Source organism: Syngnathus leptorhynchus, chromosome 20 (assembly GCF_054491065.1).
Source record: "Syngnathus leptorhynchus isolate UIUO chromosome 20, UIUO_Slep, whole genome shotgun sequence".
NCBI classification, from domain to species: Eukaryota; Metazoa; Chordata; class Actinopteri; order Syngnathiformes; family Syngnathidae; genus Syngnathus; species Syngnathus leptorhynchus.
The window spans coordinates 1166183-1191136 of record NC_141214.1 but is presented as its reverse complement, the minus strand read 5'-3'; the positions used below and the strand labels follow the sequence as shown (position 1 = coordinate 1191136).

General features: G+C 47.2%; 1 protein-coding gene across 8 annotated transcripts in view; it reads right to left on the bottom strand.

Moving 5' to 3' along the window:
* Nucleotides 1-447: 447 nt before the first annotated feature.
* trps1 (trichorhinophalangeal syndrome I) overlaps nt 448-24954 on the bottom strand; it is a 95308-nt gene continuing 70801 nt past the window's right edge. For all 8 annotated transcript variants that reach the window (XM_085900204.1, XM_085900206.1, XM_085900209.1 and 5 more), the window contains 8 exons: nt 24799-24914; nt 23380-23899; nt 23062-23276; nt 22789-22963; nt 22484-22712; nt 21679-22378; nt 3399-3521; nt 448-2173 (listed from right to left, as the gene is read on the bottom strand). In XM_085900204.1, the coding sequence (XP_085756330.1) occupies nt 746-2173; nt 3399-3521; nt 21679-22378; nt 22484-22712; nt 22789-22963; nt 23062-23276; nt 23380-23899; nt 24799-24914 (3506 nt within the window). In that variant the 3' untranslated portion in view covers nt 448-745. The remainder of the gene's footprint in view (nt 2174-3398; nt 3522-21678; nt 22379-22483; nt 22713-22788; nt 22964-23061; nt 23277-23379; nt 23900-24798; nt 24915-24954) is intronic.

The window sequence follows — 24954 nt, the reverse complement described above, 5'->3', positions numbered from 1 at the left end:
CATGTACCATTTCCATAAAGGAAAACCTAAAATACGCACACACACACAAACACTAATTTTGTAGTACCGAGTCCTGAAAAAAAAAAAATCTTTACAAAATAACATCATATAAGAACAGTATATGAAATTGCATGTTTTTTGTAATAGAACATTATTATTATTATTACTATTTTTATTGTTGGATACAAACGTTAAGCAGGTTAATAGATTGTTTTGTTTTGTTCTATTATCAGGCAGGCAAAGGCAGCCAGGCACGCAGCTAGTATCATGGCACGGAGAAAGTACAAAATAAACTCACTTGCTTCTGTCCATATGGGACACGGAGAACACTTGGGTTCAGGGTTGGCACCGTTTCGGAGTGCTTTTGACTGGTTTGCAGATAGCTGCGTCCACGCCAGAACAAATATTCTTGCGTCGCCCCCCCCCCCCCCCCCCCCCCAACCCAAAAGCAGAAGACACTCTTTCTCACTTTGCATGACTCATTTTCACTGAGTCCAAATCTGATTTGGTTTTTCCACAGCAGAGTGGGAGAACATACAGCGACCGACCGGTTGTACCGCTTTAACAGCTGTGAAGCAGCTCTGATACCATCAACATGATTTCTGTCCACTCATCATTTTCTCCCATCCCAGCAGCACTTTGCAGGGTGATTTTTATTCCAGCATTGGGATGCATTTATTTTTTATTATTTCTGAGGTGCACTATGGCTCGCCTTGGGAAGCGTGCGTAATGTTTTTGCGGGGCATCAATGAGCCTCTGTGTCCCCCTTCTCGGGTTCTTTGCCACCGTCAGTCGTCATCTTGCTGCCCTTAGACGCCATCTTGCTACCTTCCTCAATTGCCTCTGTGAAGTTGTCGCAGGAAATATCTTTTTTGGCGCCTTCACCGCTTTCATCTTTTTCCTCGCCAGTTAATTCTGCCGCCTGATCCTCGGGCGTCAGATCCGGACGCTCCGGATCCAAACCTGTATTTTCAGGCTCCGAATCCAAATTCTTCGGCGTCACGGCGCTGTCAACGTCGTTGTGATCCTTCCCCGGCGTTGTTTTGTCAGTGCAGTGGTGTAAGCCGCGCTGTATGTGCGTGGTGAAGTCGTAGCGGTCGGCGCAAACGTGAAGACAGAAACCGCACTGGAATGGTCCCTGATCGCCATGGCAACTCATGTGCAGCGCGTACATGACTTCATCCAGGAAGTAGATACCGCAGTGCAGGCAACGGTTGCTGGGCTCGTCTTGCGTGGCGACGTCCGCGGTGGCGCGGGTGGCCGAGTTCCCGTCTTCCACCTCCCACCGAGCGGCGCTTTCCTCGTCCTGAACTTTCAGGCTTTCGGATGAAGGCGACTCCCGCTTCCTCTTTTCCGCGCAATCGTCCCGTTGCCGTATGGCGAGGTCCAGAGGCGCGTCGCTCTCCATGGATGACGACGAGGTTTGAGGGTGGAGAGGCGGGGGCGGGTATTGAGCCGGGGCGGGCGGAGGTGGGAGCGGCGAGTACGGCGAGGCGCAGTAAGGCACGGCGTAGCTCTGCGGGTGGTGCTGCTGCACCGGAGCCACCATGGCAGCCAGGTAGTGCGCGTTGTTGGCCAGCCCCGTCACGGTGCCCAGGTTGCCCATTCCGGAGGCGGCGGCCATCTTGTATTTGGTCCAAAAGCGCAGCCAGTCAGATTCGGGCGTCAAGTCCGGCGAGAGCGTGAGGGGGAGCGGCACGGGGAACAGGGGGTACTGGTACTTCTCAATGGGCGAGCCCGGCGGAGAGTAACTGGACGGTTTGGAGGGCCGCATGTACTTCTCGATGGGACTTCCTCTTTCCGAGCTGGCGCCGGAGCCGACTTTGCCCGCTTCGACTTTGGCCAGCACGTCGGCCACCTCGGAGGGGGCGGGGTGCGACGGGAGCAACAGCGGCGGCATGCGGCGGTGGATCTCCAGCGTCTGGTTGGCCAGGAAGACCTGCGTGGAGCGCGGCGAACGCGAGCGCGGCGACGGCTGCTGCTGCTGGCTCTTGACCGACGCGCAGCTCCTGTCCGACTCGTCGCCGTTGACCCGCTCCTCGGCGGTGGGGCGCTGCTGCTTGGGGGCGGGGTTTTCGGGCGGCAGCGTGTCCGGGTTGAGGCGCTTGCGGGTGCGTCGGCGGATGATTTGCTCGCCGTTATTCTGCTTGATGATGTTTAGAGGTCTGGGCGTCTGCAAAGGCAAAACAAAACGTTAGCGTGTGGCTTGCATCCGGTTTCTTCTACAAATTCACCTATTGACAATGTAGAGTCTTCAATGACCCCAAAATACCTTGAATGAAAATGCATGCAGAGTCAAAGGAGGCTCGTCAGTGTTGCGTGAGCAAAGACAGACGTGATTCACGGCGTCACTAAAAAGTGTTTCCATTTCAAAAGTGAGCAAAGCGAGGCGACGAAAGGTCGACAGAGTGAAGACAAACGGTGACACGCTCCCTCCCGCTCGCGCGCACGACTCCATATTCATAATTCTCTCTGTGCACTCTCACTACGCCAGCGTTTTTACTAGCAGCGATCCTCGCTAATAATGTGTGTCGAGCAAATAAAACTTTTACCGCGCCATGTAAAATATGGCCGCCGTAGCGACCGGACGAAAGGGAGGGACCAATCAGGTGGCGGGGTTTCCATCCTGGAATCTATTTTGAATGGCAGAAATTTGAAGGATCTGCATTTTTATTGCGACCCACTAAAAATCCCCCCGTGACCCATCTTGGCTTGCCCGGGCCGCGATTTGAGCTACAAACTGTAATTGTCAAGCAGGCGGCGCCTTTATGAAATCAACAATGCGATTTATTACACTGGAAGCACCTTGCGCTTGAACAAGGCCAGCTTAAAAAGTCAATATGCAAACATGTACCCATGCGTGAAATGACTCCAAACTCCACACGAGCACGTCTGAGGTGATCGGCGCTCCGAAGCCGGCTGATTCCGGAACCCGGGTGTCGTTATCTCATCTGTAATTCATGCCGTCTAATTAAGTTTGGGATTTCCGTCGTCTTTCCCCAGGCTGAAGACGGCCGGCCGACCGACCGAGAGAGCGAGCGGCTCGGTTCACGTAGCAAAGCTCGGCGCTCCCGAGGAAGCCGACTGCGACACCCCGGCAGCCAAATCAAATATACTCTCCACAATATTATGTTTCCGCGGCAGGAGTCGCAGTGCAACAGAGAGCGCAATTTGTAGAGTGAACAGATGCGCGCTTTTCGGGAGCCTCGGGCAACCCGAGCCCGTTTCCGCCGCCAAGTACAGGATGGTTCCTCTGGGTACCGTACGCCGCTGAGCCCCCTTTCCACCAGGACTGACCAAAATCATCAAATTCAAATAGACCAAGTTGTCAAAGTATCAAACTCCATTGAAGTAGTTGACTGTTTTTCATATTCATGAAATTGAGTGAGGAAATTTACCGAGTGCAGCTTCTGATAGAGGCCGCAGGCGTTGCAGACGTAGCCGCCGTTGGCGTTCTTCCTCCACAGCGACGTCTTGGTGGTCAGACAGTTGGCGCAAAAGACCCCGCTGCCTCGCCGCCGCTGGAGGACGACAAAGAAAACACAAGATTGACATCAGAGGACACAAACAGGCCAATGGGTATGGATGGCAACGTTCTCCATCACAGCCATTAAGTTTGCCGTGGGTCCCCCAGGTGGCCACCTTTACGACGCCGTTGCCTCATCTTCTCTCCCGCACCCGGCTAAGCAATTCACTGGCTTTTATGCCGCTCCATCAATCTCCACTTGCAATTTTAGTTTATATTGACTTTTTTTTTAAAAGCGTCAAAGACTGTAGAGAATACAGTGGTAGGTTGGCTTGCATCTAATTCGCCCGACACCTCGGATCAATTTTGCAGAACGGAAATGAATTGAAAAAGCACTCATCGCTGTCACGCACGTTGCCATTTTTTTTATTTTGAAAAGTGAAAAATAGCAGTGTTAAGTATGTAAAGAAAAAGAAAATTGCTTTTATGAAGAGCAATTGCCATGGAGAACTAGAGTGGGATAACTCCGCTTTTGTCATTTTGCAGGAGAGTGATTTAAAGTTTTATGGCTGCCGTAAAAATGTAAAAGATTTATTTCTTGATTTATACACCACTTCTTTCCTCTTCCAGATACCTCTTCTAGATTCTTGTTTGGACACAAATGGTGGGTTCTCAAATTTTAGTGTATTAAAAAATTAAAAAACATATATATGATTTAAAAAACTGTTATAAATCACACATGAAATATCTGCATGTGGTAACGAAGATTAAAATGTTGGTTTGTATATGAAGTTGAGCCAAATGTAAGTCAAGGCAAGCTAGCTCCATGATGTTGCCATTCCTGTATCTTTGTGCCTGCCATCTTTGCGCCTGCCATCTTTGGCATTCTCCTCCTGTCGACTATCCGCCGGGACCTTCTCCTTTCAACGGCGCCATCTTCCCGCTTTATGCTCCTGACAGACTGGAGAGTTTAGCATACTTTTGGGGAGTAGGGGCTTCTAAGCAGCCGGTGCAGGGAAAAAATAAATAAAAAAAATTCACAAAAGCGCCATCACTTCACTAGGGGATGTCGTGGACTCTCGGCGCTGTTGCAGATGGAGGCGTGAACAGATCTGCCGAGAGGCGCCAGCTACAAAGCAGACGGGTCCGATGGGCACGGACGCCACTGCTACATTTTCAGGTTTATTTTCTCCCCACTGGAAACTTTGCATCGGTGGAGTAGGAATGCAAATGATTTTTAAGGACACGATCACATGATAACAGCCCGCTCTGGTCGGCAAATACCCCAAAACAGCTGCCTACTAAAAACGATTGATCGTCTCCTATCGGTTGTTTAATGTTACTACTGTTCAGCAACAATCTTTTAAAGATGGGACATGACGTTTTTTTGCCAAGCCAAGATTTAAAGCGGCGCTTTGCCGCGCTTTCCTTCAGGTTTCTGCTGACTGACAAACTATCAGACAGTTCAAATATTTGCAAGCAAAGATGTTTATTTATCCTCCGTTGAGCCGTTTCCGAGTCAATGTGGGGATGATTAAACATCCTGTTCCAAAACATGTTGTATGGAATAAACAGCACATGGCTAATATTGGGGTTCTTTATGGTGCATGTGTTGCTTTCTGACACGGGACCGTGAACGGATCCAAATCCTCTGGCTGGCAACGGACTCTGCGTGTTGTGTGAGCGTGCACCATACGGTCACCACATGTAGCGAGACAGAGCCAGGTGATTGATTGATGTACACTTCCTCTTCCACTATGTGTGTGCGTGTGTGCGTAGTCTTCCACAAGCCCAACAATGTGTCTGTCATCAGAATTGAGCTTCTCTCCGAGCGAGCCAAATTACTCGCATATGTCCGCACAGCTGCCCCTCCTCCTTATGGGACAATGGACGGGGGGGGGGACAGACGCCCGCCACACATGCACAGAATCAAAATTTATCCATAAAGACAGGAACCAGATTTTGTGCTCTGCAAATATAGAAAGGCAAGACAACAGATGCACGTACAAACACTAATCATCGCACTGACCATATGGGCGTTTTGTTTCGGTGCGGACGAGATAAAAAAACAAATATCGTCCACTTTGGTAGAAACGTCCACACTCGAGCACGCTTCTCGTCTGCAAAGACACTTGTTGCCAAATTCAAAACAGAACTTTTGACTTTTCAAAAACACTATTTAGTCATTGACTTCTAATATAATTGCAGACTACAAGAGCACATTGCCAGAAAGAGTTGGAGCTTTGCTCTACGCAAAATAAGGTCATAATCCACAAAAAAGAGATCAGGGCGCCCGGCAGTCTCTCTCCCATAGATTTGAAAAAAGAGGCTTTTCTTGCAGAATGAAATTACATTTGATTCACTTACAGAGTCTTCTCTGGAGCATAGATCGCGACGACTTGCTTTCAATCAAGCATTATTTAATCTACGAGCAACACTACTCGCCGGCTCAATTAAAACGAAATTCCGTCATGACGAGTCACATATCCCAGATGCTGGATCAGCCTCTTCATTGCGTGCAGGAAGAAAATGCGTACATGGCGTCAACAAGGTACTAAGTCACCGCAAAGTGCATCTGGGAGCCATCTTACACTTGTAAATCATGCTACCAACCATCAACTGCGTGTGTGTCCGGCATATGCTTCCACTCAAGCTACTGTACGAAGGAGATGGAATCATCAGGTTGGTGTTGAATGGATGTAAAGGTGATCCCGCTTGTTTGGCAGGAGCAAGCGAGCGCTTTGGAGGACCAACAGATGTCAAAGCAGACGATACACAAAGCCACCTTCAATAGTAAAGACACGAGGAGGCCGTTTAACAACAGAGGAGCACGGCGAATACTAGCATGCCGAGACAGCTCCCATCTCTCGCCGTGAAAAAAATGACATGAATCATCGGCTGCAGGGCGATAAATTCCGCTGACCGGTTATCAGCTCAGATGACATTATCAAAGTCCGCTTTATTGTCAATTTCTTCACATGCCAGGCACAGTGGCGTGGAGAAAAAATGTCACTGTCCGTCGTTAGCTTGCGGAATCACATCTCTCCAGGAATGAACCGAGTCTTGGTTTCTTACAAAACAATGACACAGAAGACCAAAATACTGATACAATACAAAAACTTGTTAACAAGCAAGTGGAGCTTGAGGTTTTTTGTGTTTGTCCCGCTGCAGCGTGCGCTCCATTACACATAAGCAAGCTTATAGTAAGAGAGCGCACCAGCAGGCTTTGGACTGGAAACGCAAACGCTATCACTGCAGCACATTCAGCCCATCCCCTACTCCTCTCTCTTTGGAGCTTAAGAGTAAATCTCTTTGCAAGACAATAAAGGCTGTGTGGCGCTATACGGAAGAGGGTTTTCAAAAGTGAGGCCCAGGTCGGTTGATGAGGAGGCCACCGCCGGCCAGGCGAGCTCCAGGAAGTGTTTAATGGGGTTTCAAAAGAGCATCTGAGCAAACGCACTTGATTCTTTTTTTTTTTTTTTTTTTTTTGGGGTGGCAGCCAATGGGAGCAGCTAAAACCTGAGCACTAACGTGATCACCTCATCTGCATGGGACTGTTTTGCTAAAATGTTAACAATCTTATAAAGGCCATAAATGCCAGCATATGGATTTCCAAACTGATGTCAGAATTCTTAGGGGGAAAAAAAACATGCTAACTCAGTGCAACGTCAGAAATCAGGCAGAACAATTAAATACTTTTCCATTAATAGTGGTCAATCGGATTCCTGTATCAAATTTCTGCACGTGCGACACCCCCCCCCCCCACTATCACCCTCCCTCCTTCCCTCCCTTCAACAAAATGGTGTCAGGAGAACAGTGACCCACTTTTAGCTGTCCAGATTGGTGAGAAATGTACTTTGCATATTTCCTCCTGGGAAGAAGGCCCCTGTAGGTGGACATGAACACGCTTTACTTATCCAGGCCAGCGCAACCTTCTGCCCAAAGCAGAACGAGCAAGATGAGCAGCGAGGAAGTTATTGCATGCACGCCCTTAATACCTGCAGCCTGATCCACTGGCATTAAACAACTAATTAACTGTCTGGTTCTCTATTTTTCTTGTTTATCTGAGAAGAGGCCATCCGGTCCATTCCCACACTGCCCACCGTCACGTGACTATTTGGGTCCAGCAAATAGCCGCTACTACGTATGAGGAGATTGTGCCAGGGGAAAAAAAATGGTCGTGATGAAGTTGTCAGAGAAAATTACAAACTGACCCGACAAGCCGACTAAGACTGCTGCGAACGCCGCCACGTATTAAGCTCATCCCAGCCTGACGCTAACATCTGCGACGCTAATTGTTTGACACGGTGGCACGTTTAACAAGGTGCGCACGCCGCCGCGCCAGTTGTACATCTTCATTTCCAAACGTCCTTGGACAAGCAAAGATTTGCCTAATTGTGGTGCAAACGAGGGATGCAGATGGGAAGGGCGGGGGCCCAAACTGTTAAACAAAAAAGGATGGTGAAGACGAGAAGCCAGTGACGACGGGAAGGAACGAGGCATGCGACCAAAAGCGTGTAATGGATGGCCCTTTATAGTATTAAACCTTGAAACGACTTTATCTCTCCAATTAGTGCTACCAGCAAGACGGAGGAGGCGCAAAGGGGGAGGAGGTCGGATGGCAAAAAAAAAAAAAGAAAGGGATGCACATTTTGAAACAAAACTGACAGTTAGGACCATCTTTATTTGTTGATCATCTTTGTTTATATTTTATTGCACTATTGGACCCTATCTTTGAATGATTCCCTACATTATTATTATTATGTGTCGGTTCATTGGAAGCATCTAATAATCAATTATTTGATCATTAAAATATCCAGTCAAAATGGTGCTAACCAGTCTTAACTCATTTTAGTTCAACATAAAGTTGAGCTACAAGTACCATTTTGATGAATTACAATAGAGAGAAAAAAAAAATCGATGTTATTCCAAAAGTGAAACTTATTATAAATTGACCACACAGAGTGAACAAACATTTCAAAGAATATACAGCAGCTAACAGCCAAAGTTGCTGTTTGTGGATACTTTTATTGGTAGCAGAAATCAAATAAGGCTACGCACTGACTGAAATGGTCCCGTGGTAAAGTCAGTATTTTCCAACAGTACATCAGTGTGCGAGCGAGGGTGGGCGTGAGGGTGCCAAGGGTCACGGTAGCGGGAAATGAGCAAAAGTGAGTGGGCAAGGAGGTCAAGATGAATAACAAGCAGAGAAAGTGCAGCGTGAGCACAAACGGCCACCGCAAACCAAACTACCACGCCAGAAACATTTTTGCATGGCCATTCCTAATTTGTGTTCTTTTTCAATGGCCGACATTCCAGGATATGCAACCATCTGATATATTTTTAATTTAAAAACCGGGGTGAGCGCCGAAGACGAGCGACACTCCGGGCCTGCGCGGCCCGCTAAGTAGTTCACCCGTATCGACGTGCTCCATCAAATTGAAGCCAAAAGGACAAATGATAAGGCTAGCTAGCTCATTAGCGCTAACACATCAAAGTTCTGACAAAACAAATGGAAAATACTCTCAGCTGTATAATGAGAGAACACGTTTTTTTCTCGCTTTTTGCTAAAAAAGAATGAGCGGTACATTCGATGTGTGCAAGCCTCTCACGGTGAGGTTGTATTATTATTTATGGCGTGCGGGCTTGTTGCCGCGAGAAACTCTGGCAGTACACGGACGCTCGCTTGGAAAGTGCGCGAGCGGTTTACGAGGGTCCCGCGTGACAAGAAGACTGCTTAAAATTGCTTCTTTTGACTTTGGATTTGGATGTAAGTCGGCCTTGGGCGAGGAAGATGCGGGGCCGTATTCCTTGAGACCAAGTCGATGCAATACATGAGCCTAAATTACAATCGTCCATTTGTTGTGGTCTTACCAAACAGCTAAATAAGAAAAAGCATCAAAGTGCTTTTCAATTTTAGCGAGACCTTGAGGCCTATTGTCTACAGAAATCATTTTTTGAACATAATTCACCTTTTTCGACCCAAATGTGACCCAAAGCTTTCCATTTGAGCGAGGCCTTGATGTTTACCAATCATTTTCAAACTTAATTCACCTTTTTAAACCCAAATTTGAGGCAGCTTTGAGGGTTTTTCAGAGAAGTCTGGAATTAAACATAAGATTTGATAGAATTACTATTTTGGGGGTACGTTTCCGCAAGATACTCAACTGCAAAGAGGCTTTAAAAATGTCGCCGTCCCTACACTGCAACGCATGTGTAGCCTTTGCATATTTAACGCATAAGCGAGCACAGCTCCTAGTCGATGTCAGCACTGAGGCACCACTGATACTAAGTGGGCAACCCACCTGGGGCTTATCTGACATTTTCCACTTATTAGGAGCCTCTGGGTGGAGATGGAGCCTCGCTCGTCAATATCGGAATTACTCTTGAAGCTCCCGCCCCAACGCTCGTGCTGTTGACGATCCCGCAAACGGATCAGCGAGCCTCGGAGGAAGGCATACGCGTGCGTGTCTAGTGGGCGTAAGCCACATGGAAAAAAGCCACTCATGACAACCCGATATGTTATTCAGACAACGCTACGAGAACGTTGACAGATCGTCACGCCGCACCTCACGCCGACTCAAACGGGCGTCCAAATCTGGCACCGAAGTACGAGCCGTCTTTTTACGTCCGAGGCCTTAATTGGACTTGAGCGAGCGTCTTGGCGCGAGGCTTGGAGCCAAACATATCCAAGCATCAAACCTGGCCTCGCGTCAAGCGGGGCCCTGCCACCGTCAACGGCATTGCGTCAAAGGCGTCAATCAGACCCAAAGTGGCGGAACGGAAGCGCGCTACTTTTAGACAGCTTCTGTAACGTTCCTTCATCTCTGCAATCTGCTAACTCACTCTGTCACTGACCTCCTCTCTCTGGAACTTTAAAAAAATAAATCAGTCAACAGATATTTACAGAATGCCGTTGCGTGGGCTTTGATCTGATTGCGTTGAGTCAAGTATTTCAAATTGTGAAACCATTAAAGTGTTATCGTCGAAGCAGACAACAAATTCGAAAACGCCTACAGTTTATGTCAAAGGCATCGCGGTGTACTAAAAACAGCAGCTAACATGCCGTACGTAAACAAATCCATGTTGCATCCATCCATCATCCATTTTCTACAAAGCTTTTTATTATTCAAGTATTTGGTGAGCTGGATGGAGTCTGGCCCAGTTGATTTGGGTCGAGAAAGCGAGTACACAATGGACCGGTCACTGGTGTTAAACGCTCAACAGTGGAATAAATAAGCAATTGTGGCCAGTCACTCAGAGTCAGGAAAATCTCCATTTTTGAATTCCCCCGCATCTCCTTTTAAAGCTCAGAACAAACAATCGAGAAAAAGGACTTGAGATGCACGGAGAACACCCAGTCAACTTGACGGAGAGCTGGACCGCAAAAGGCGATGAGCAAATGATTGCACAATTTTTGTTCTCGGGGGCTGATATCATGCGACGAACAGAGCGGATGGCTGGGAATCCGAGATGAGAACGGGCTCATTTCCATCCTTCGGAAACACACTTGGAATAATGAAATGCAAGCACACGCGTGTGATCACAGAGACTCTTCAAAGAGATGTTGTTGTCATGAGAATGAACAGAAGGTATGGCGAGAGGTGGGTCACATGGGCCCGATACGTAGCGACCCGAGTTGCGTTGTTGCCGAGAGGCTCAACGGTAAAAAGTTCTTGACGGCGAGCCGGGAAAACGCCAGCTGAATTGGCCGGTGTCAAAGACGCTACAAACTTTGAATCCAAATGATGCCCTTGGTGGGCGACATTGCAAAAATCACCCAAACTAATGACTCAGAATTGATTGGTTATTTTCCAGGTGACTGATAAAAGTAGTCCGATTTCCTTTCCGAACGAGAGACCGACTGGAAAAGCTGTGATTCATCCCTTATTTCTAATGCTTTACTTTCATGATTTTATCCTCTTGCGATATCACCTCTCTCATCTCTTCCACACGGAGGAAACAAACACAAACAATGGGGGCCACTGCAGGTTGGCGAGGAGCAAAGAGGACAGATAGCCATCACTTGGAACACAAGCTGACCCACAGAAACGTAACAGAGGGCAGACGGGATGATATTAAAAGTAACCACACGGCGCTGCAAATGTAAAGAACACACATTCAATTTCCTCTGTGTGGCTTCGCGTCTTCTCACCGAGGTTTGCATTCGAGCCGTAACAGAACACAGGTCTCATCATCTGATAGAACTTCTGAAAATAGAACTTTGACAGCTTTCGTAGGCAGCGCCAAAGTGGCTTCAGTCACCACTTTCTAAATAATGATGATGCACCCTCTAGTGGCTGAAGACATAAAGCTAGATTTCAAACGACAACTCTGACTTTGCCCCAAAAAATGGATTGATTGTTATTTCAAATTTGCTGTGACAATTACAAATGTGTTCGAATAAAAATGAGGAGTTGCACATTCTAGACGCGAACAGACAAGTGTTAGGGTTAGCTTGTTGGCTCTCAAGCGACGCGGCAATAAATTGCCGGACTACGACTCCACAGGACTTGCAGAGCAAAAGTAGCTCACTGCACATCTGGATGACATCCGGGCACATGAGAACAGATAACACACAAAATGGAGGCAGCAGTATGATTTCGGGGAATCGTATTTTTCTCTCCTTCCCCTCTTAACTTTCCTTCCCTCCCTCATTCTTTCCTTCTGTTCTCTTTGTCTGTTCACTAATCCTGTACGACAGACACAGAGCACAAATCTCCCTGTTGGCAGTGAGAACGACAAAAAAAAAAAGAGAGAGAGAGAGAGTGCGGAAGAGAAAGAGATTGACTGTTGAACACCAGTTGAAGTGATTTATGAGGCTGGAATCTGTGCTGGAACATATGTAGACACTCCTTGTCTTTTTTTTTTTTACAACACACAAACTCGTGCACAGACACTCTTCTGGGGAGTCCCATTTCAAAATCACTTGTAATCCCCCCAAAATACCTCCGGTGATCTAATGAGTCCAAATGACAAACACAATTTATTTCAAGGAAAACTACCCGGTTGAGATTTGATTTTGTTTATATTTTTCACCATAAAGTGAGAATTTATCGCCTTCATCCAGGTTTGCTTTCGAATCTCGACTTTGCGTCTCTTGGCATCCCCACACCATCTCAAAGAGAATCTCAATTGTTACTATTAATGAAAACACTTTTCACTATAATAAACTCCAACATAACATCGCATCCAACCTCTGTGAGGGGAAAAAAAAAAAAAAGCTTGCAGTTACAGTAAATGACGAAGAAGGGTCATAAAAGCGTTGACAACATAAAGGATGCACTAAATAGCAATGACGTTTTTGCTGGCTTGCGACTCGAAACTTTCTCCCTCTCTCCCGAAGAGTTTATACGGCTGAGCGAGGAAGGGAGAGGGGGGGGGGGGTACGCTGCCAAGGCCGTATCGCAAACAAAGGCTGTAATTATTGGCACTGATGCGGCCGCCTTGACAAGACTGAAAGGCAGCAAATGATGGAGGGAGATGGGGACGGAATGAAATGAGGCGCTGCGGTTCAAGAATGATAAATAAAAGATCTGATAGACAACTGATGCAATATTCTTGTTATTGTATCGCCGCGTTAGAATTAGCCAAGCCCAAAGCCTCTCACTCGCTCTTTCGCTCCCTCGCTCCCATAGTAATCATTCAAACCTGATTGCTCCGATCCCCTCTATTCTATTTGTCATTATACCTAAACACACACACACACGCACACTCAAATACACAAAAGACAGCTACAAATGCCTTTTAATCAAATGGTATCAATAAGTAAAATGCGTTCATTTCCCAAAAGTCCATCTGCTAGCCCTAACATACTATCAAGAACTCGCACACACTTGACTTAATCCAACTCTACGGATGACCACGCGCGCGCGCACACACACACACACACACACACACACACACACACACACACACACACACACACACACACACACACACACACACACCGGCCAAAGAATCTAAATGGAGATGAAACTTTGTGTGAGTTCAATGCAAGCGTTCCACTATTGTAGCTACACTTAAGGTGACTGCGGCCGACAATATTTGTGATTCTTTCATCGATTGGTGAATTTATAGCGAGACGATCTTTTGTCCGCTCTCTGTGAAATGGAGAAGAACATTCCAAACAGGGTAGGACAGAGAAGTGGGATTTTTGTGAATATCAGCCGCGTATTAAAATAAATTACCAGGTGCTAAGAGAACATCTGGCAGCATTTAAACAGCCTCTAAGAGGATCATCAGATAAAATCAAAGCAATACAAAATGCCACTGGTGCTACTTTTGTTGCTTGCCTGGATTGTTTATGTCCTAATTATGAAAAAAGATGGAAATCAGGCATTCTCTTACAAAGAAAATGTTCTAGCTGTCCTATTGAATGGGCTTTGAAAGGACGGAATAGTTTCAGAAACAGCTACTCAAATGTTTTTGGAACGCGGTTTATTTTTTATGCTTCCTTTACGACTTCATCTTCACAGCTAGCTTGCTCTGTTCCTGCTTTAAATAAGATTTAAAAGCAAGCTCGAGAAAGCCAAATTTAGAATGTTAATAACTGCAAAGAAAAAAATGTCTAATCCCAAATAAAGCCCAATTTTACTGTAGTTTAGTCAAGCGACAATAAACAGGTTGTAGTTGCTATGGCGCCCAAACCGTAAGAACTTCATTTTGCTGTAGAAGAAGTTGGAATACAGGGTGAAAATCCCCCCTAATGCTTGGCTTTTTCTATCAATTCACATCAGGCGGATACAATTTTGTTTTCATCTGCCCGGGGCATGTACTGTATTTGCTCCACCACAGATGAAAGGAGACATCTATCAAGGGCGGAAATCCTTTATTTGGAATTACACTCTATTAAATATTAACTGGTGGATTATTTGAAAATTCAACATGGCAGATCCCGATTCTGGAAAAACTGCCCTAAATTTAAAAAAGGAATATAGATCTATAGAGCAAATCAACTGATGTCTGACATTCCAAAAGGTTTTATTAACACGCTCGATGAATCGCTTCCTTGTCTGCAGGCTGATGGAGTGATAAAGTTGGTTTAAAAAGCCGCCGACACGCCGCCGAGACCAGAACATGTGTCTTACATCAGGAGAGACTCATGTTAATGTCGGCAACAACAAAAAAAAGTGCAACAAGTCCCCGTCATTCTTCCTATCAGCTTTTCATCTATGGTCTTTGCCGGAGAGAAAGCTAGCTGTGGCGCTCGGGGGAAACTTATCCTCCATCTCCCATTATTCATTTGGTTTTCCACAAGGCTTCATGTCAAGAGACAGGAGACTATTTGTGTGATTTTATTTTACTGTCTGGAAGTTTCATTTTTTGGGCTTCTCCGGTTACTTAGCAGGCAGGGTTGTCCGCTTTCATTCCTCACTTAGTCTTCCTTGCGAGCGGCTCAAAAGTGATTCTTTCACCGCGACCTTTTTTGGACCTCCCTCGCATTCAAATACAGAGACGCATTTTAGAAGGAATCCCGCTGGGAAAAACGCTAAAAATAGATTCGAGGGAATCTATGGATCGGACGGACAAACAGATGCAGAAACGCACGGCCGCACTGACGCAGAGGCATTTGCGTGACCAAACGTGATTACAAAGGGAAAAATAAATGAACTGGTGGACCGCGAGTGCCAAAAGTGGATCAGGACTTATTGGCTGAGCCCATACAATGTGATTTGCGCCTTATTACGAGGCCTAACAGGTACAAGATGTGAGCCTTAATAACGTTTAAACAGATTGGAGGGAATCATGGGGAACCTCGCGGTGCATCACCTCAAACCGCTTTAAATCTGTTTACAAATGTCAGCTCTGCCTTAACCACGCTGAATGAGAAATGAATGTTTTCCACTTTGCTTTTGGAGTAAGACAAAGAAGTTTTGAGGGGACATTTTTGTGCCTCAATCCGTCAAATTTTGCTTTGGAAGCGCACCAGGTGAGGCTGCTTCACATCTGGAGCGTCTTAGCGCTGAGTGACTGGGCGATGATTGCGTAGGGGTGGGAAGCGTCCCGACTTGCAAATGCTGGCCGTCAAAGGCCAAACAACGGCAAAAGCGTTCGTTTTTGCTCGCAGGAGGGCAGAAGCGAGTCACTAAGTGAAAGCTTGCCTAGCGTGTTTCCGACCTTATTAGGTTGTTCTTGTGGTGATGCTTAACCCCACTCACAACTTGGCAGCGGCTGCCAACTCACTCACACTATGGCTCTGTGTTGCCCCGTTTGCTCGCTCGCCCTCCCCTCCCCCATCTTCCTTCTGTCTTTATTGTCTTCTCCCATCGTTGTTTGATTAGCGCCTCACTGGCGGTGGTCTCCAGCTAATAGAACACTGGCATCCTGGCGCTGGTGCAAAACAGAGGGCTTTGGAGAACCATGATCCTCCACATGTGCTTTGCACGCCATGCTCAGAGGCCTCACAGTTTCCGCCGCACCGTTATGATGATTTTTTTTGCATTCTTCCATTATTTCTTGAATACTTAGAGTGCCTTTTAAAAAAGTTGAGTCATACCTCGTCCAAAATTCACTTTATTTTGAAGACTGAGTTCTATTCCGTTTCAAAGGCATTGTTCCATGGCATACAATGCTGCAGAGTTACGCAACAGTGTCCTTAAAAGTCTGGAAAGGTACACTAGAAACAATTATAATTTCTACAATATCTGCATGGATGTAGCTCAGACAGTTACTCTTTAGAGAGGGGAAAAAAAAAAAAACAATGTGACATACGAGCTTGTCATTGAACAGCCACGATATGTATTCTAACAGTAACGCTAAAAAGACTTAAGGCTGAGAGACTTGTTCTTGATCACTGAGCCATGGAGATTAAAGGAATAATGCGGCTCTTCTTACGAGGGCAAATGGGGGGGGGGGGTCGTGCCTATTTAGAAGCGTTTTATCTCAACGTGTAGTGCAAGACAAAGCACCTCCAATAGAATAATGAAAGAATAGCATCGCTATGGATTCCACTAATGGGGAACATAAAGACTTTAAGAGGCGCAGCCAAACTTGGTCTGTCAAGATATCTGGGCGGGCCGCAACAATTTGAAAAAGAAATGTTCAAGGACATGCAAGCACAGTAGTTATGAATACACACACACTCGCAGAGCATAAAGGGCACGTAGCCATGGTTCCATTGCACCTGGGCCGTTAAGGAACGGGATAGCTGGAGCTCCGGGATTTCACCGCATGAACGTTTGCGCAAAGTGTAGATCAGCGTGTGTTTGTATGCGTCTGTAGCTCCGACGCCAAACATCTGCGGCGATGACAAGGCTTTGAAAAACGACGCAAAATCGGGAGCAAGCTAAGGCGCCATTCTAACGACTAAACGCGTCATTATTCACGCACAGCCCACAGATGGCAACACGCTCATATCTTTTTCATCAAAGACAAACAAAAAAAATATTTACCAATGATCGGCGTCCAAATGAACCGAGCTCATACTCTGAAAATATCGAATGGCCGCAATTTTATTAAGCAGTTTACTCTTCATAAAAAGAAAAAAATGCAAATTTCTTTCCTAGCATTGGTGAAGAATCAACTTTGTCCACGATCCTTTTCCAATGTCACCAAACAACCATTCTGTGCACCTGGAATAACTTCAACAGCTTTCATCAATTCTTTCAATGCGAGAAGATTCCATCCTTCATAAATTCCCTCAGTGCATGCCTCTGAAGCGCAATACAATATATTTCATGTAAAAAAAAACAAAAAAAACGTGTGATCCTGTTGCGCCGAAGAGAATAGAAAGTGGGAGAAGAAAAAAGCGAAATGGTCTTTGGGGAGAATCAGGGTATACAAGCTGCATCGCGCCCATGGAGCAGAATTCATAAACACACTTCTCACACAGGCAAGAATTCCTAATGAGTGAAGACCTCACAGGGGATGCGGAGGAGGAGGGGGCAGGAGTACTAGTTCGGGAAAACGCCGAGGGGAGAAAAAGCTTTCACATCGTATCAAATGTGCGCGCCTCTTAGCGTGCGCTAGAGTGAAAATGGGAGTGCATGTGCATGTGACCAGGGCAGTGCTGCAACCTTGCCAAGCGGGCCTTGAATGGCCAGGGTTGCCATGGTATCGCTCGCTCACAAACACACGTGGGGGGTCAGGGTGCGGCCCAAGAGAAGTGGATCAGCGTGTCAACATGATGGCTTGAGCCTGCATTGTTGTGGTTTTTTTTTTTTTCCCAGATCAAAAGTCTCATCTTCGTAGCAATTTGTGACAAACCCTTTGAGGGCTGCAAGACAGCAGATGAGCGATAATTTGTAGCTGACACAGCTTTTTTTTTTTAGCGAGCACTGCGGTTGTTTTCCCAATTATGTCGTGACAGCCCATGCAAATGCGGAAAGTGGAGGTATTTATTGCTACATTTCAACATAAAAAGGTAAAAAAAAAACAAAAAAAACCTTGCTAAAAGAATCAATTTCTGGAATGTTACCTCGCAACAAATTGTGCAAAAGGACGTCTTGTCAAGAGAAAATACGGTGGAAAGGCAGGATCGGGGGGTGTCAAATTAGCTATCGGTCAGGGGTCAGATGGACATTTAATCGAACCAATCAGCTTCCTAATTACACAAGTGCTGCCAGCATGCCATGTAGCGCCTGCGCATGTGTGTGTGGAGCTGGCTAATATTGCGTGTAGAGGTCTTGTTGTAGCAAAATGAACATCTGGCCTCAATATTGGTTCCATGTGTGAAACACACACGCACACACACACACACAAGCCTGTGGTGAAGCGCTCCTGCCCTACACACAAAGAAAGAGAGCGAGGGACGAACAACGCTGAGGCGAGGGCACAAAAAAAAAATGAAAGCCGTACTAAAAGAACACATGTGCACTGTAGCTGATTGTAACAGTAATTGATGTAAACGCCTAAATTACAGCAAGGAGCTAAAGTGACCGCTGTGTTTGAGCGTTGCCGTGGCGACGCGATGAAAAACACCTGGTCGGCGCGCCGGCGGCCGGGGCGGAACATCTGTGTCATGGCGCCCGGCCCGGGCCTCCGTCGTGGCTCTCGGGCCGGGCGCCAGCGGCGACGTGACACGGGTGTTAGACGCACGTCAAACTCATTCTACTCCACGACCGATACTGTGAGATGCGAACCGCCACGTTGTAATTAGACGCCGTTTCAGAAAAAGTTGGGCTCCCGACAACTGCGGTATATGCCTCATAAATAGGACGAGTCAGAAGAGATGCTAAGTTTAATGTGTTTCCCGAAAGGAGGTATTCCCAGCAGCGCCGCGGAGGGCAAGCAAGGGACCAGCTGAACAAAAGGCCCGAGAATAGACCTAGCAAAGGAAACTCGGAGCACAACTGTAGCCACCGAGCGTAGCCACCGAAACACCATTTCCAAGCTGCCCTGCGGCAAACAAGAGGTTCGCTCAAGGACTGGGCAAAACTGAAAGCATCACCATAGCAACCTGCTGGGAAGAAGCAAGAGTAAAAAGCAGACAAGAGCCAAGTCCCGCGGGTTTTAAAGTCAATTTACATTGCTGATAAAATAAAACGCATGGTTTTGTTTGAGCCTTATTACAGAATGGTGAAGTTAACAACTGTCACTTTAGGACAAGCCAAGGTTGTGACAATTTGCAGCCACTCTGGATTGAAGAGACTTTTAACTTTTGAAATACTGTAAATTTGCATCATTTGGAGCTAAATCACTTGAGTATAGACGTTAAACACGTACACACACAGACACACAAACACAGACAGGCATAAGCTCCACAATTTCCTGTAGCGGATATAAGGGGATGTTAAATTATCAGCACGGAAAATAACTTCAATTCAAGCTTTAATTTCCTTACAAAACACACACACGCGCAGATGGAATGCAAATGCGAGGACACAACGCACATAATTAAGTACACAAGCGGAGGAAGGCTCAGTCGCGCAGATGGATACACACACATGGATTTATGCAACACAGAGGAGGGGAAATGGAACGCAAAGTAATGAGAACTTTATGTAAAATACAACTCGGTGTCTGTCTTTTTTTTTTTTTTTTTTTTACATAATTAGCTTTGTCAGGCAGAAATGTAAACGAAAAGAACTTTAATGAAAGTTCCCTCTGATGTGCCGAAAGCACAGGCAGCCACGTATCTGGGTAGATGTTGCTGAACCCCTTTCTGGCAGGAATCAAATTTTGACTTAATGATGCCTAAATCTTCAAGACAATGGGGCTTGTATGAAAGTTGTCGCTGCTCTTTGCTAACGTGTCTACTGGAAACAAATGATTGAGTCAGTCAAAGAAGCAGAAAGTCACAGTGGGTGTAATAAATCACGACGCAATTGGAGGCGGACTGTCTCGACGACGTAATGTTTCACCAGCCAGCATCCGGCCCTCTAAGCCTTTTCTTCTTTGCTGGGACTTGTCGTTGCCGATTATTGATTTGGCTCTGTCAGGTGAGCTGAGGAAATGGAAGAAAGAGGTGGGTCGATGCGGCGACTGGGGAATAAACGTATGAGACGTGCGCAGGGACGTGCGGAAAAAAAATGTTTGCATGTTTCAATGAAATATGACTTTTGCTGCTTTTCATCTTGTCATGCATCATTATCGGCCTTTCTTTGCAGTTGAGCTTGATCCAAGGCTCCCCCTCCCTCCTTCCTTCCCTCCCTCCCTCGTGCAAAAATAACATCATTTGACAGTAGCGCATGATAGAAAGAAGAAAAATACGTGCATGTCAAGCTTGGTGGTAGTTTCCTGGGTGTTGCCATGGCGATTGGTATTATTTTGGGGGGAGGTTTGAGCAAAGAAACAAAATATTCAAAATAATGCAATATTCATGCCGTTCCTTTGCCCTGCCTGACGACGATGAGTCAAAATGATGAGTCAACAGCGGCTCTGCATGAATGCGTATGCGGCGTGAAGTGTGCTTTTGTGTGTGTGAACGCCATGGAAACGTAGAGTAAATATTGTGTTGAAGCTAAAAGCAATAAAGTATGATCACTTACTGCACGATTAAATTAATGTTACGTTCGCAGTGTTTGTTTTGCCGCCTTCATACACACACAAACAAACGAGTACACTTACTAAATAAAATAAAAGTTGTGATTGACATTGAAGGAAACCATATTTATTATTTGAGTTTGCAAAAAAAAAAAAGATTTACATCATACTGAGAGTGGATTGTAATATTACCATATTAAGTTTCACAGTTTCTTTGGATTTAAGAGTATCATCTCAAAATATAAAACGGCAAAAATAGTCAGTGTCACCAAGAGAAAAATACCTCCGAATGGGTTAATTTTTCTCTCTTTAACGACTCGCCTCGATTCTTCTCATCTAAATGTTCTTCCCTTTCTTTTTGCCCCACCCGAGAAAATGAGTAAAGCTCCTTGCCGACACACCCTGCCTGCCTGTCTGTCTGCCAAGTGGTTGCCAACGCATCCCGCACGCACACACGCGCGGACGGGCACACACACTTCATAATAAGCGAGCCAGTACAGTGTATTCGTACACAGTGATATGTTCTCAGGCACCCCACGAGCTCCATTCACACACACACACTCACTTTTGCCATTAGGATGGAGACGTGTCGGTGCAATGACTTCATATCCATCCACCCACACGCAAAATACATGCAATCATAGCCAATAAGATTTGTGACCGCTAATCTCACGACTGCCAGCCTATGACATCACTTGCGAATCGAGAGCCCCCTTCCAAACCAACCCACCCCATCTGGAAAAGTGGAACTTGACGGGCGGGTTGCCATGGGAACTGTCAAAGTTTACCTTTGCGTCATCACTAAGGCGACCGCGTGACATTGTCCAATTGGGGATGATGGTGTACTAAATCCAAGATAATCACTGCGGGGGTGATGCAAGGAAGCAAATTTTGCTCTTTGGGTAAGGAACCTTATTTGGTCACTTTGAAAGAAAGAAAAAATAGATATACCATGAAGCAATAATAAAATTTGAATATTGAAAACATATAACAAATAGGCATTATTGCTGTAAATAATCTGAATGTATGGTACATTTTTAAGAATACATTTAGTCATTTAGAAAAAAACATTTGAATTGAAATATTGGGGAATTTAAATGACCAGGGTTAAGTGCAGGTTGGATGTGTTGCTATGTGGACAGTGCAGCCATGGAGCGAGCACGCTACAATTAAACTGTTTAAGTAGAAAGGTGGGGGGGGTTGAAATGAGTGTGTGGCATGATGGACAGGAGTATAAAAGGACTGTTTTTTGGAGGGGGGGGGGGTGTGCTTGTGTTGCACCTTACCCGTAGCAGCGACTGGGATTCCTCTTTAGCAGCTCCTCCTTTCACTTCCTGAGCTCCTCCGCTCCCTCCTCCTGCGTACTGCTGAGACTGAGATGGCATCTGGCTGATTTTCTCCCCACCGCCGGGGGCGGCTCCTCCGCCCGGCCGCCCTCCTCCGCCGTAGAGCTTTGCGTCGGCCAAAAACGACTTGGTATCTCCAAGGTAGACCATGCTGGGCGAGGCCACGCCGCCGCCGCGCTTCTGCTGCGAGGTCGCCTCGTGGTTGGTGGAAACGAAGGCCACGGATAACGGTGAGGGGAATAGGGAGGGCTCGGGTCCCATGCGCTCCTTGGGCACCCACAGGAGACCGTGGGCCTGCTCGCCGCCTCTCGTCTCACCGAGCACCCAGCCTTTCTCGCGCTCTCTCTCCTTCTCCTCGCCGCCCTCGCTCTTGACCATTTCCTCGCGGCCCCCCTCGGCCAGACGTCCCTCGGGCGGCGCCAGCGAGTAGAGGAGCCGAAGATCCCCCTTGCTCTCCTCCTTGATGGCCAAGGTGGAGGGCGCCGAGCAGCCGTTGGCCGACGGCGTCAGGGACGGTGTCAGCAAGGTCGCCGACAGCGAGGCGTCTTGACAGTGGGCCGAGTTGAAATGGTCGAGGAGCGCCGAGGAATCGGGCGCCGTGAAGTCGCAGTGGCGACAGCGGCAGCACGCGTGGACACGTCTGCACAGATCCACAGATAAACAAAAAATCATGAGAAAATTCACACTAAGCAGCAATGCACTGTGAAGAATTCATCAATACCCAGACGTGACATCATGAGTTCACCTGTAGTGTCTGAAGAACTCCTCCTCCACCTCGGTGATGAAGTGACACTTGGTACACGAATACTCCCGGCCCGCCTCTTTGCCCGGCCCGCCGCCATCCTGTACCTCGGCCTTAACGTGCGCCGGCGCCCCCTTCAGGTTGATCAGGCTGTGGCAGCCGTCGTAGTGCTGCAGCAGCACGTCGATGTCGGCGGTGGCGAAGGCGCACTGGTCGCACAGGTGGGTGACGCCTGAGGACGCGCCATCACATTCATCGTTTACCTTCCCGCTTATTCTACTCGATTCGGAGTTACTCAAACGAATTACCTTGTGAAGCAACGGGGTAGGCAGGATGAACCGTCGAAGCTGACGTCACACTAGGGTCGCTTCGGGGATGAGGGGGAGGCGTGGACCCGCCCGCGTCTTGTTGTTTGCTGGACGGCGGGAATTTGGCACAACATTTTGGACAGGTGGGCTTCCGGCACGCAAAGGGATGGGACACCTGTTCAGAGAGGGGGCGATTGCCGGTAAGTATTTGAAAATGGAAGAACCGTGTGCGTTCTGATCCTAAAGACGCCATCACCCATTTTGAGAACTCACCTCTCCTAAGTGCTTGTGCGGCTGACAGAGGCCCTGCGGACAGTAGATGCAGTGCTGGATGCAACATCGATGGATGGAGTGATTGTGCTGGTAATGCAGCAATAACGGCGCCACCACGATCACGTCGGCGGCGTGCGCCATGGAGTAGCGGAAGTCGCACAGCTGGCAGTTGTAGCTGGTGACCACGGCCTCGGCGTCACCGCTGTTCGGGTCGCCTGGAAAACAAGACCATTGATTGGCGGCCCATCAAGAGCTTGATTGGACTGGCGTGTGATTCAGGGGTCTACAGTACCATTTTTGAATTTTGATTGAAATTACCTTGGTTGGCGGCGGAGGACAGATCGGTGCGGTTTTTGGCCGAGGCGCGGTCTCTTTCGCCTTCCCTTCTGGAGTCGTTGGGGCTCGCCGTGTTCATCCTGTGCCGCTGCTCAAAGTGCTCCAAGAGCTTGGCCGAGCCCCCAGACCACTCGCAGCTCCAGCTGCAGAACTTGCACCAGTAGTACGCCTGCGCCGCCGCCTCCATCGGCCAGCCCGCCGAATCGGCCCGGACGGGGACGGAATACCCCACCAGGGAGTCGTCCTCCGTTCTGACCGCCACTCGCTCGGCCCCGTCCACTATCGGACTCCTCCCTTTGCTCTGGCTGTCGTTGTTCAGGAGGGGCGTGGCCGGCGGCGTCTTGACTTTGTTGGGATGCGAGGACAGGAAGTGCTGCTCCAGTTCTACCGAATTGCTCCCCATATAGGTGAAGTTGCAGAATTTGCAGCGGAAGTACTTTGTGTTGCCCTGACAATCGGAGGTCTTGCGGCCGATTCCGATCAGCGTGCCGGCCAACGTCACCTGTTGAAAGAAAAAGCACGTTGTACATGCAATGAAATGCTGCTGCAACTTTAACTAAGCGAAGCGCTAAGATATATTTCCACGGGATGAGGCAAGGAAACCTGACGCCCATCTGTTTTTTATTAGGCTGGCCCCGTAGACTGTAGGTGATTATAACGTGCTGCTGCAGGCCGGATCGGGAGCGCAGGGGCTTACAATGACATTACTACCGTACGACGTGGATTTATCTCCGAGCAGATCTGCCGTCTCAGGCGGACGCTAGGCGGTCCGTCCGGCGGCGGCAATTTGTCAATGCAAAAGAAAGCCTCTTGGAAAATCCAGATGTAGTGTTAGGATTTGGAATTTAAAAGCCAGAAATATGACATCATGTTTTTTGCTCGACCCGAAGGATTTGTTTTTTTTTTTAACCAAACGTGTTTTCTTACATGGCAAAACTGAGCGTAGCATTAGAATCGAGAACTTTATCTGATACTATAAAAAAAAAAAACGTAAAAGCTGTGTTAAATGTGTCTGACAGCTGCTTCACGGCATCGACCGGTGTTTCAAAGGCTCCTTAAGTAACCCTTCATCAGACCTTGACATTTTTTTTCCGCCTATCGCTATCATCCGCTAAAATCTCACTGGCTCACCGGGAATCCCGTCTTAGCAAATGACAGCATGGAACTTTCCAAACACGTGCGGGAGAGAGCCAGAGTGCGAGAAGAAACAACAAGGGAAAAAGAAAAGAGATTCCTTTCATTTCTTTTTTTTTTTTTTATTAATGTACAACTTTTTCTTCATAAACAGGCCTGGATTTTCTATTTATAACTCTGTGAAGGTGCGTTTGTGCCACTACAGACGGGAAGGAAATTTCCTGCACACATGATAAATCTAACTTGGCTTTGTTCAGGTGTACTCACCTGGATGTCATAAGTGCCGTTCATCATCACGGTCCTGTGTTGCTGATGGTGGAGCTCCGGCCTGCCCCCGCCAGACTCTTTGGTTTGGTTCCTTGGCCCTTCTCCTCCCTGCGCGACTGTGACAACAAACAAGGATGGACGGAGGAGTCAGAACTG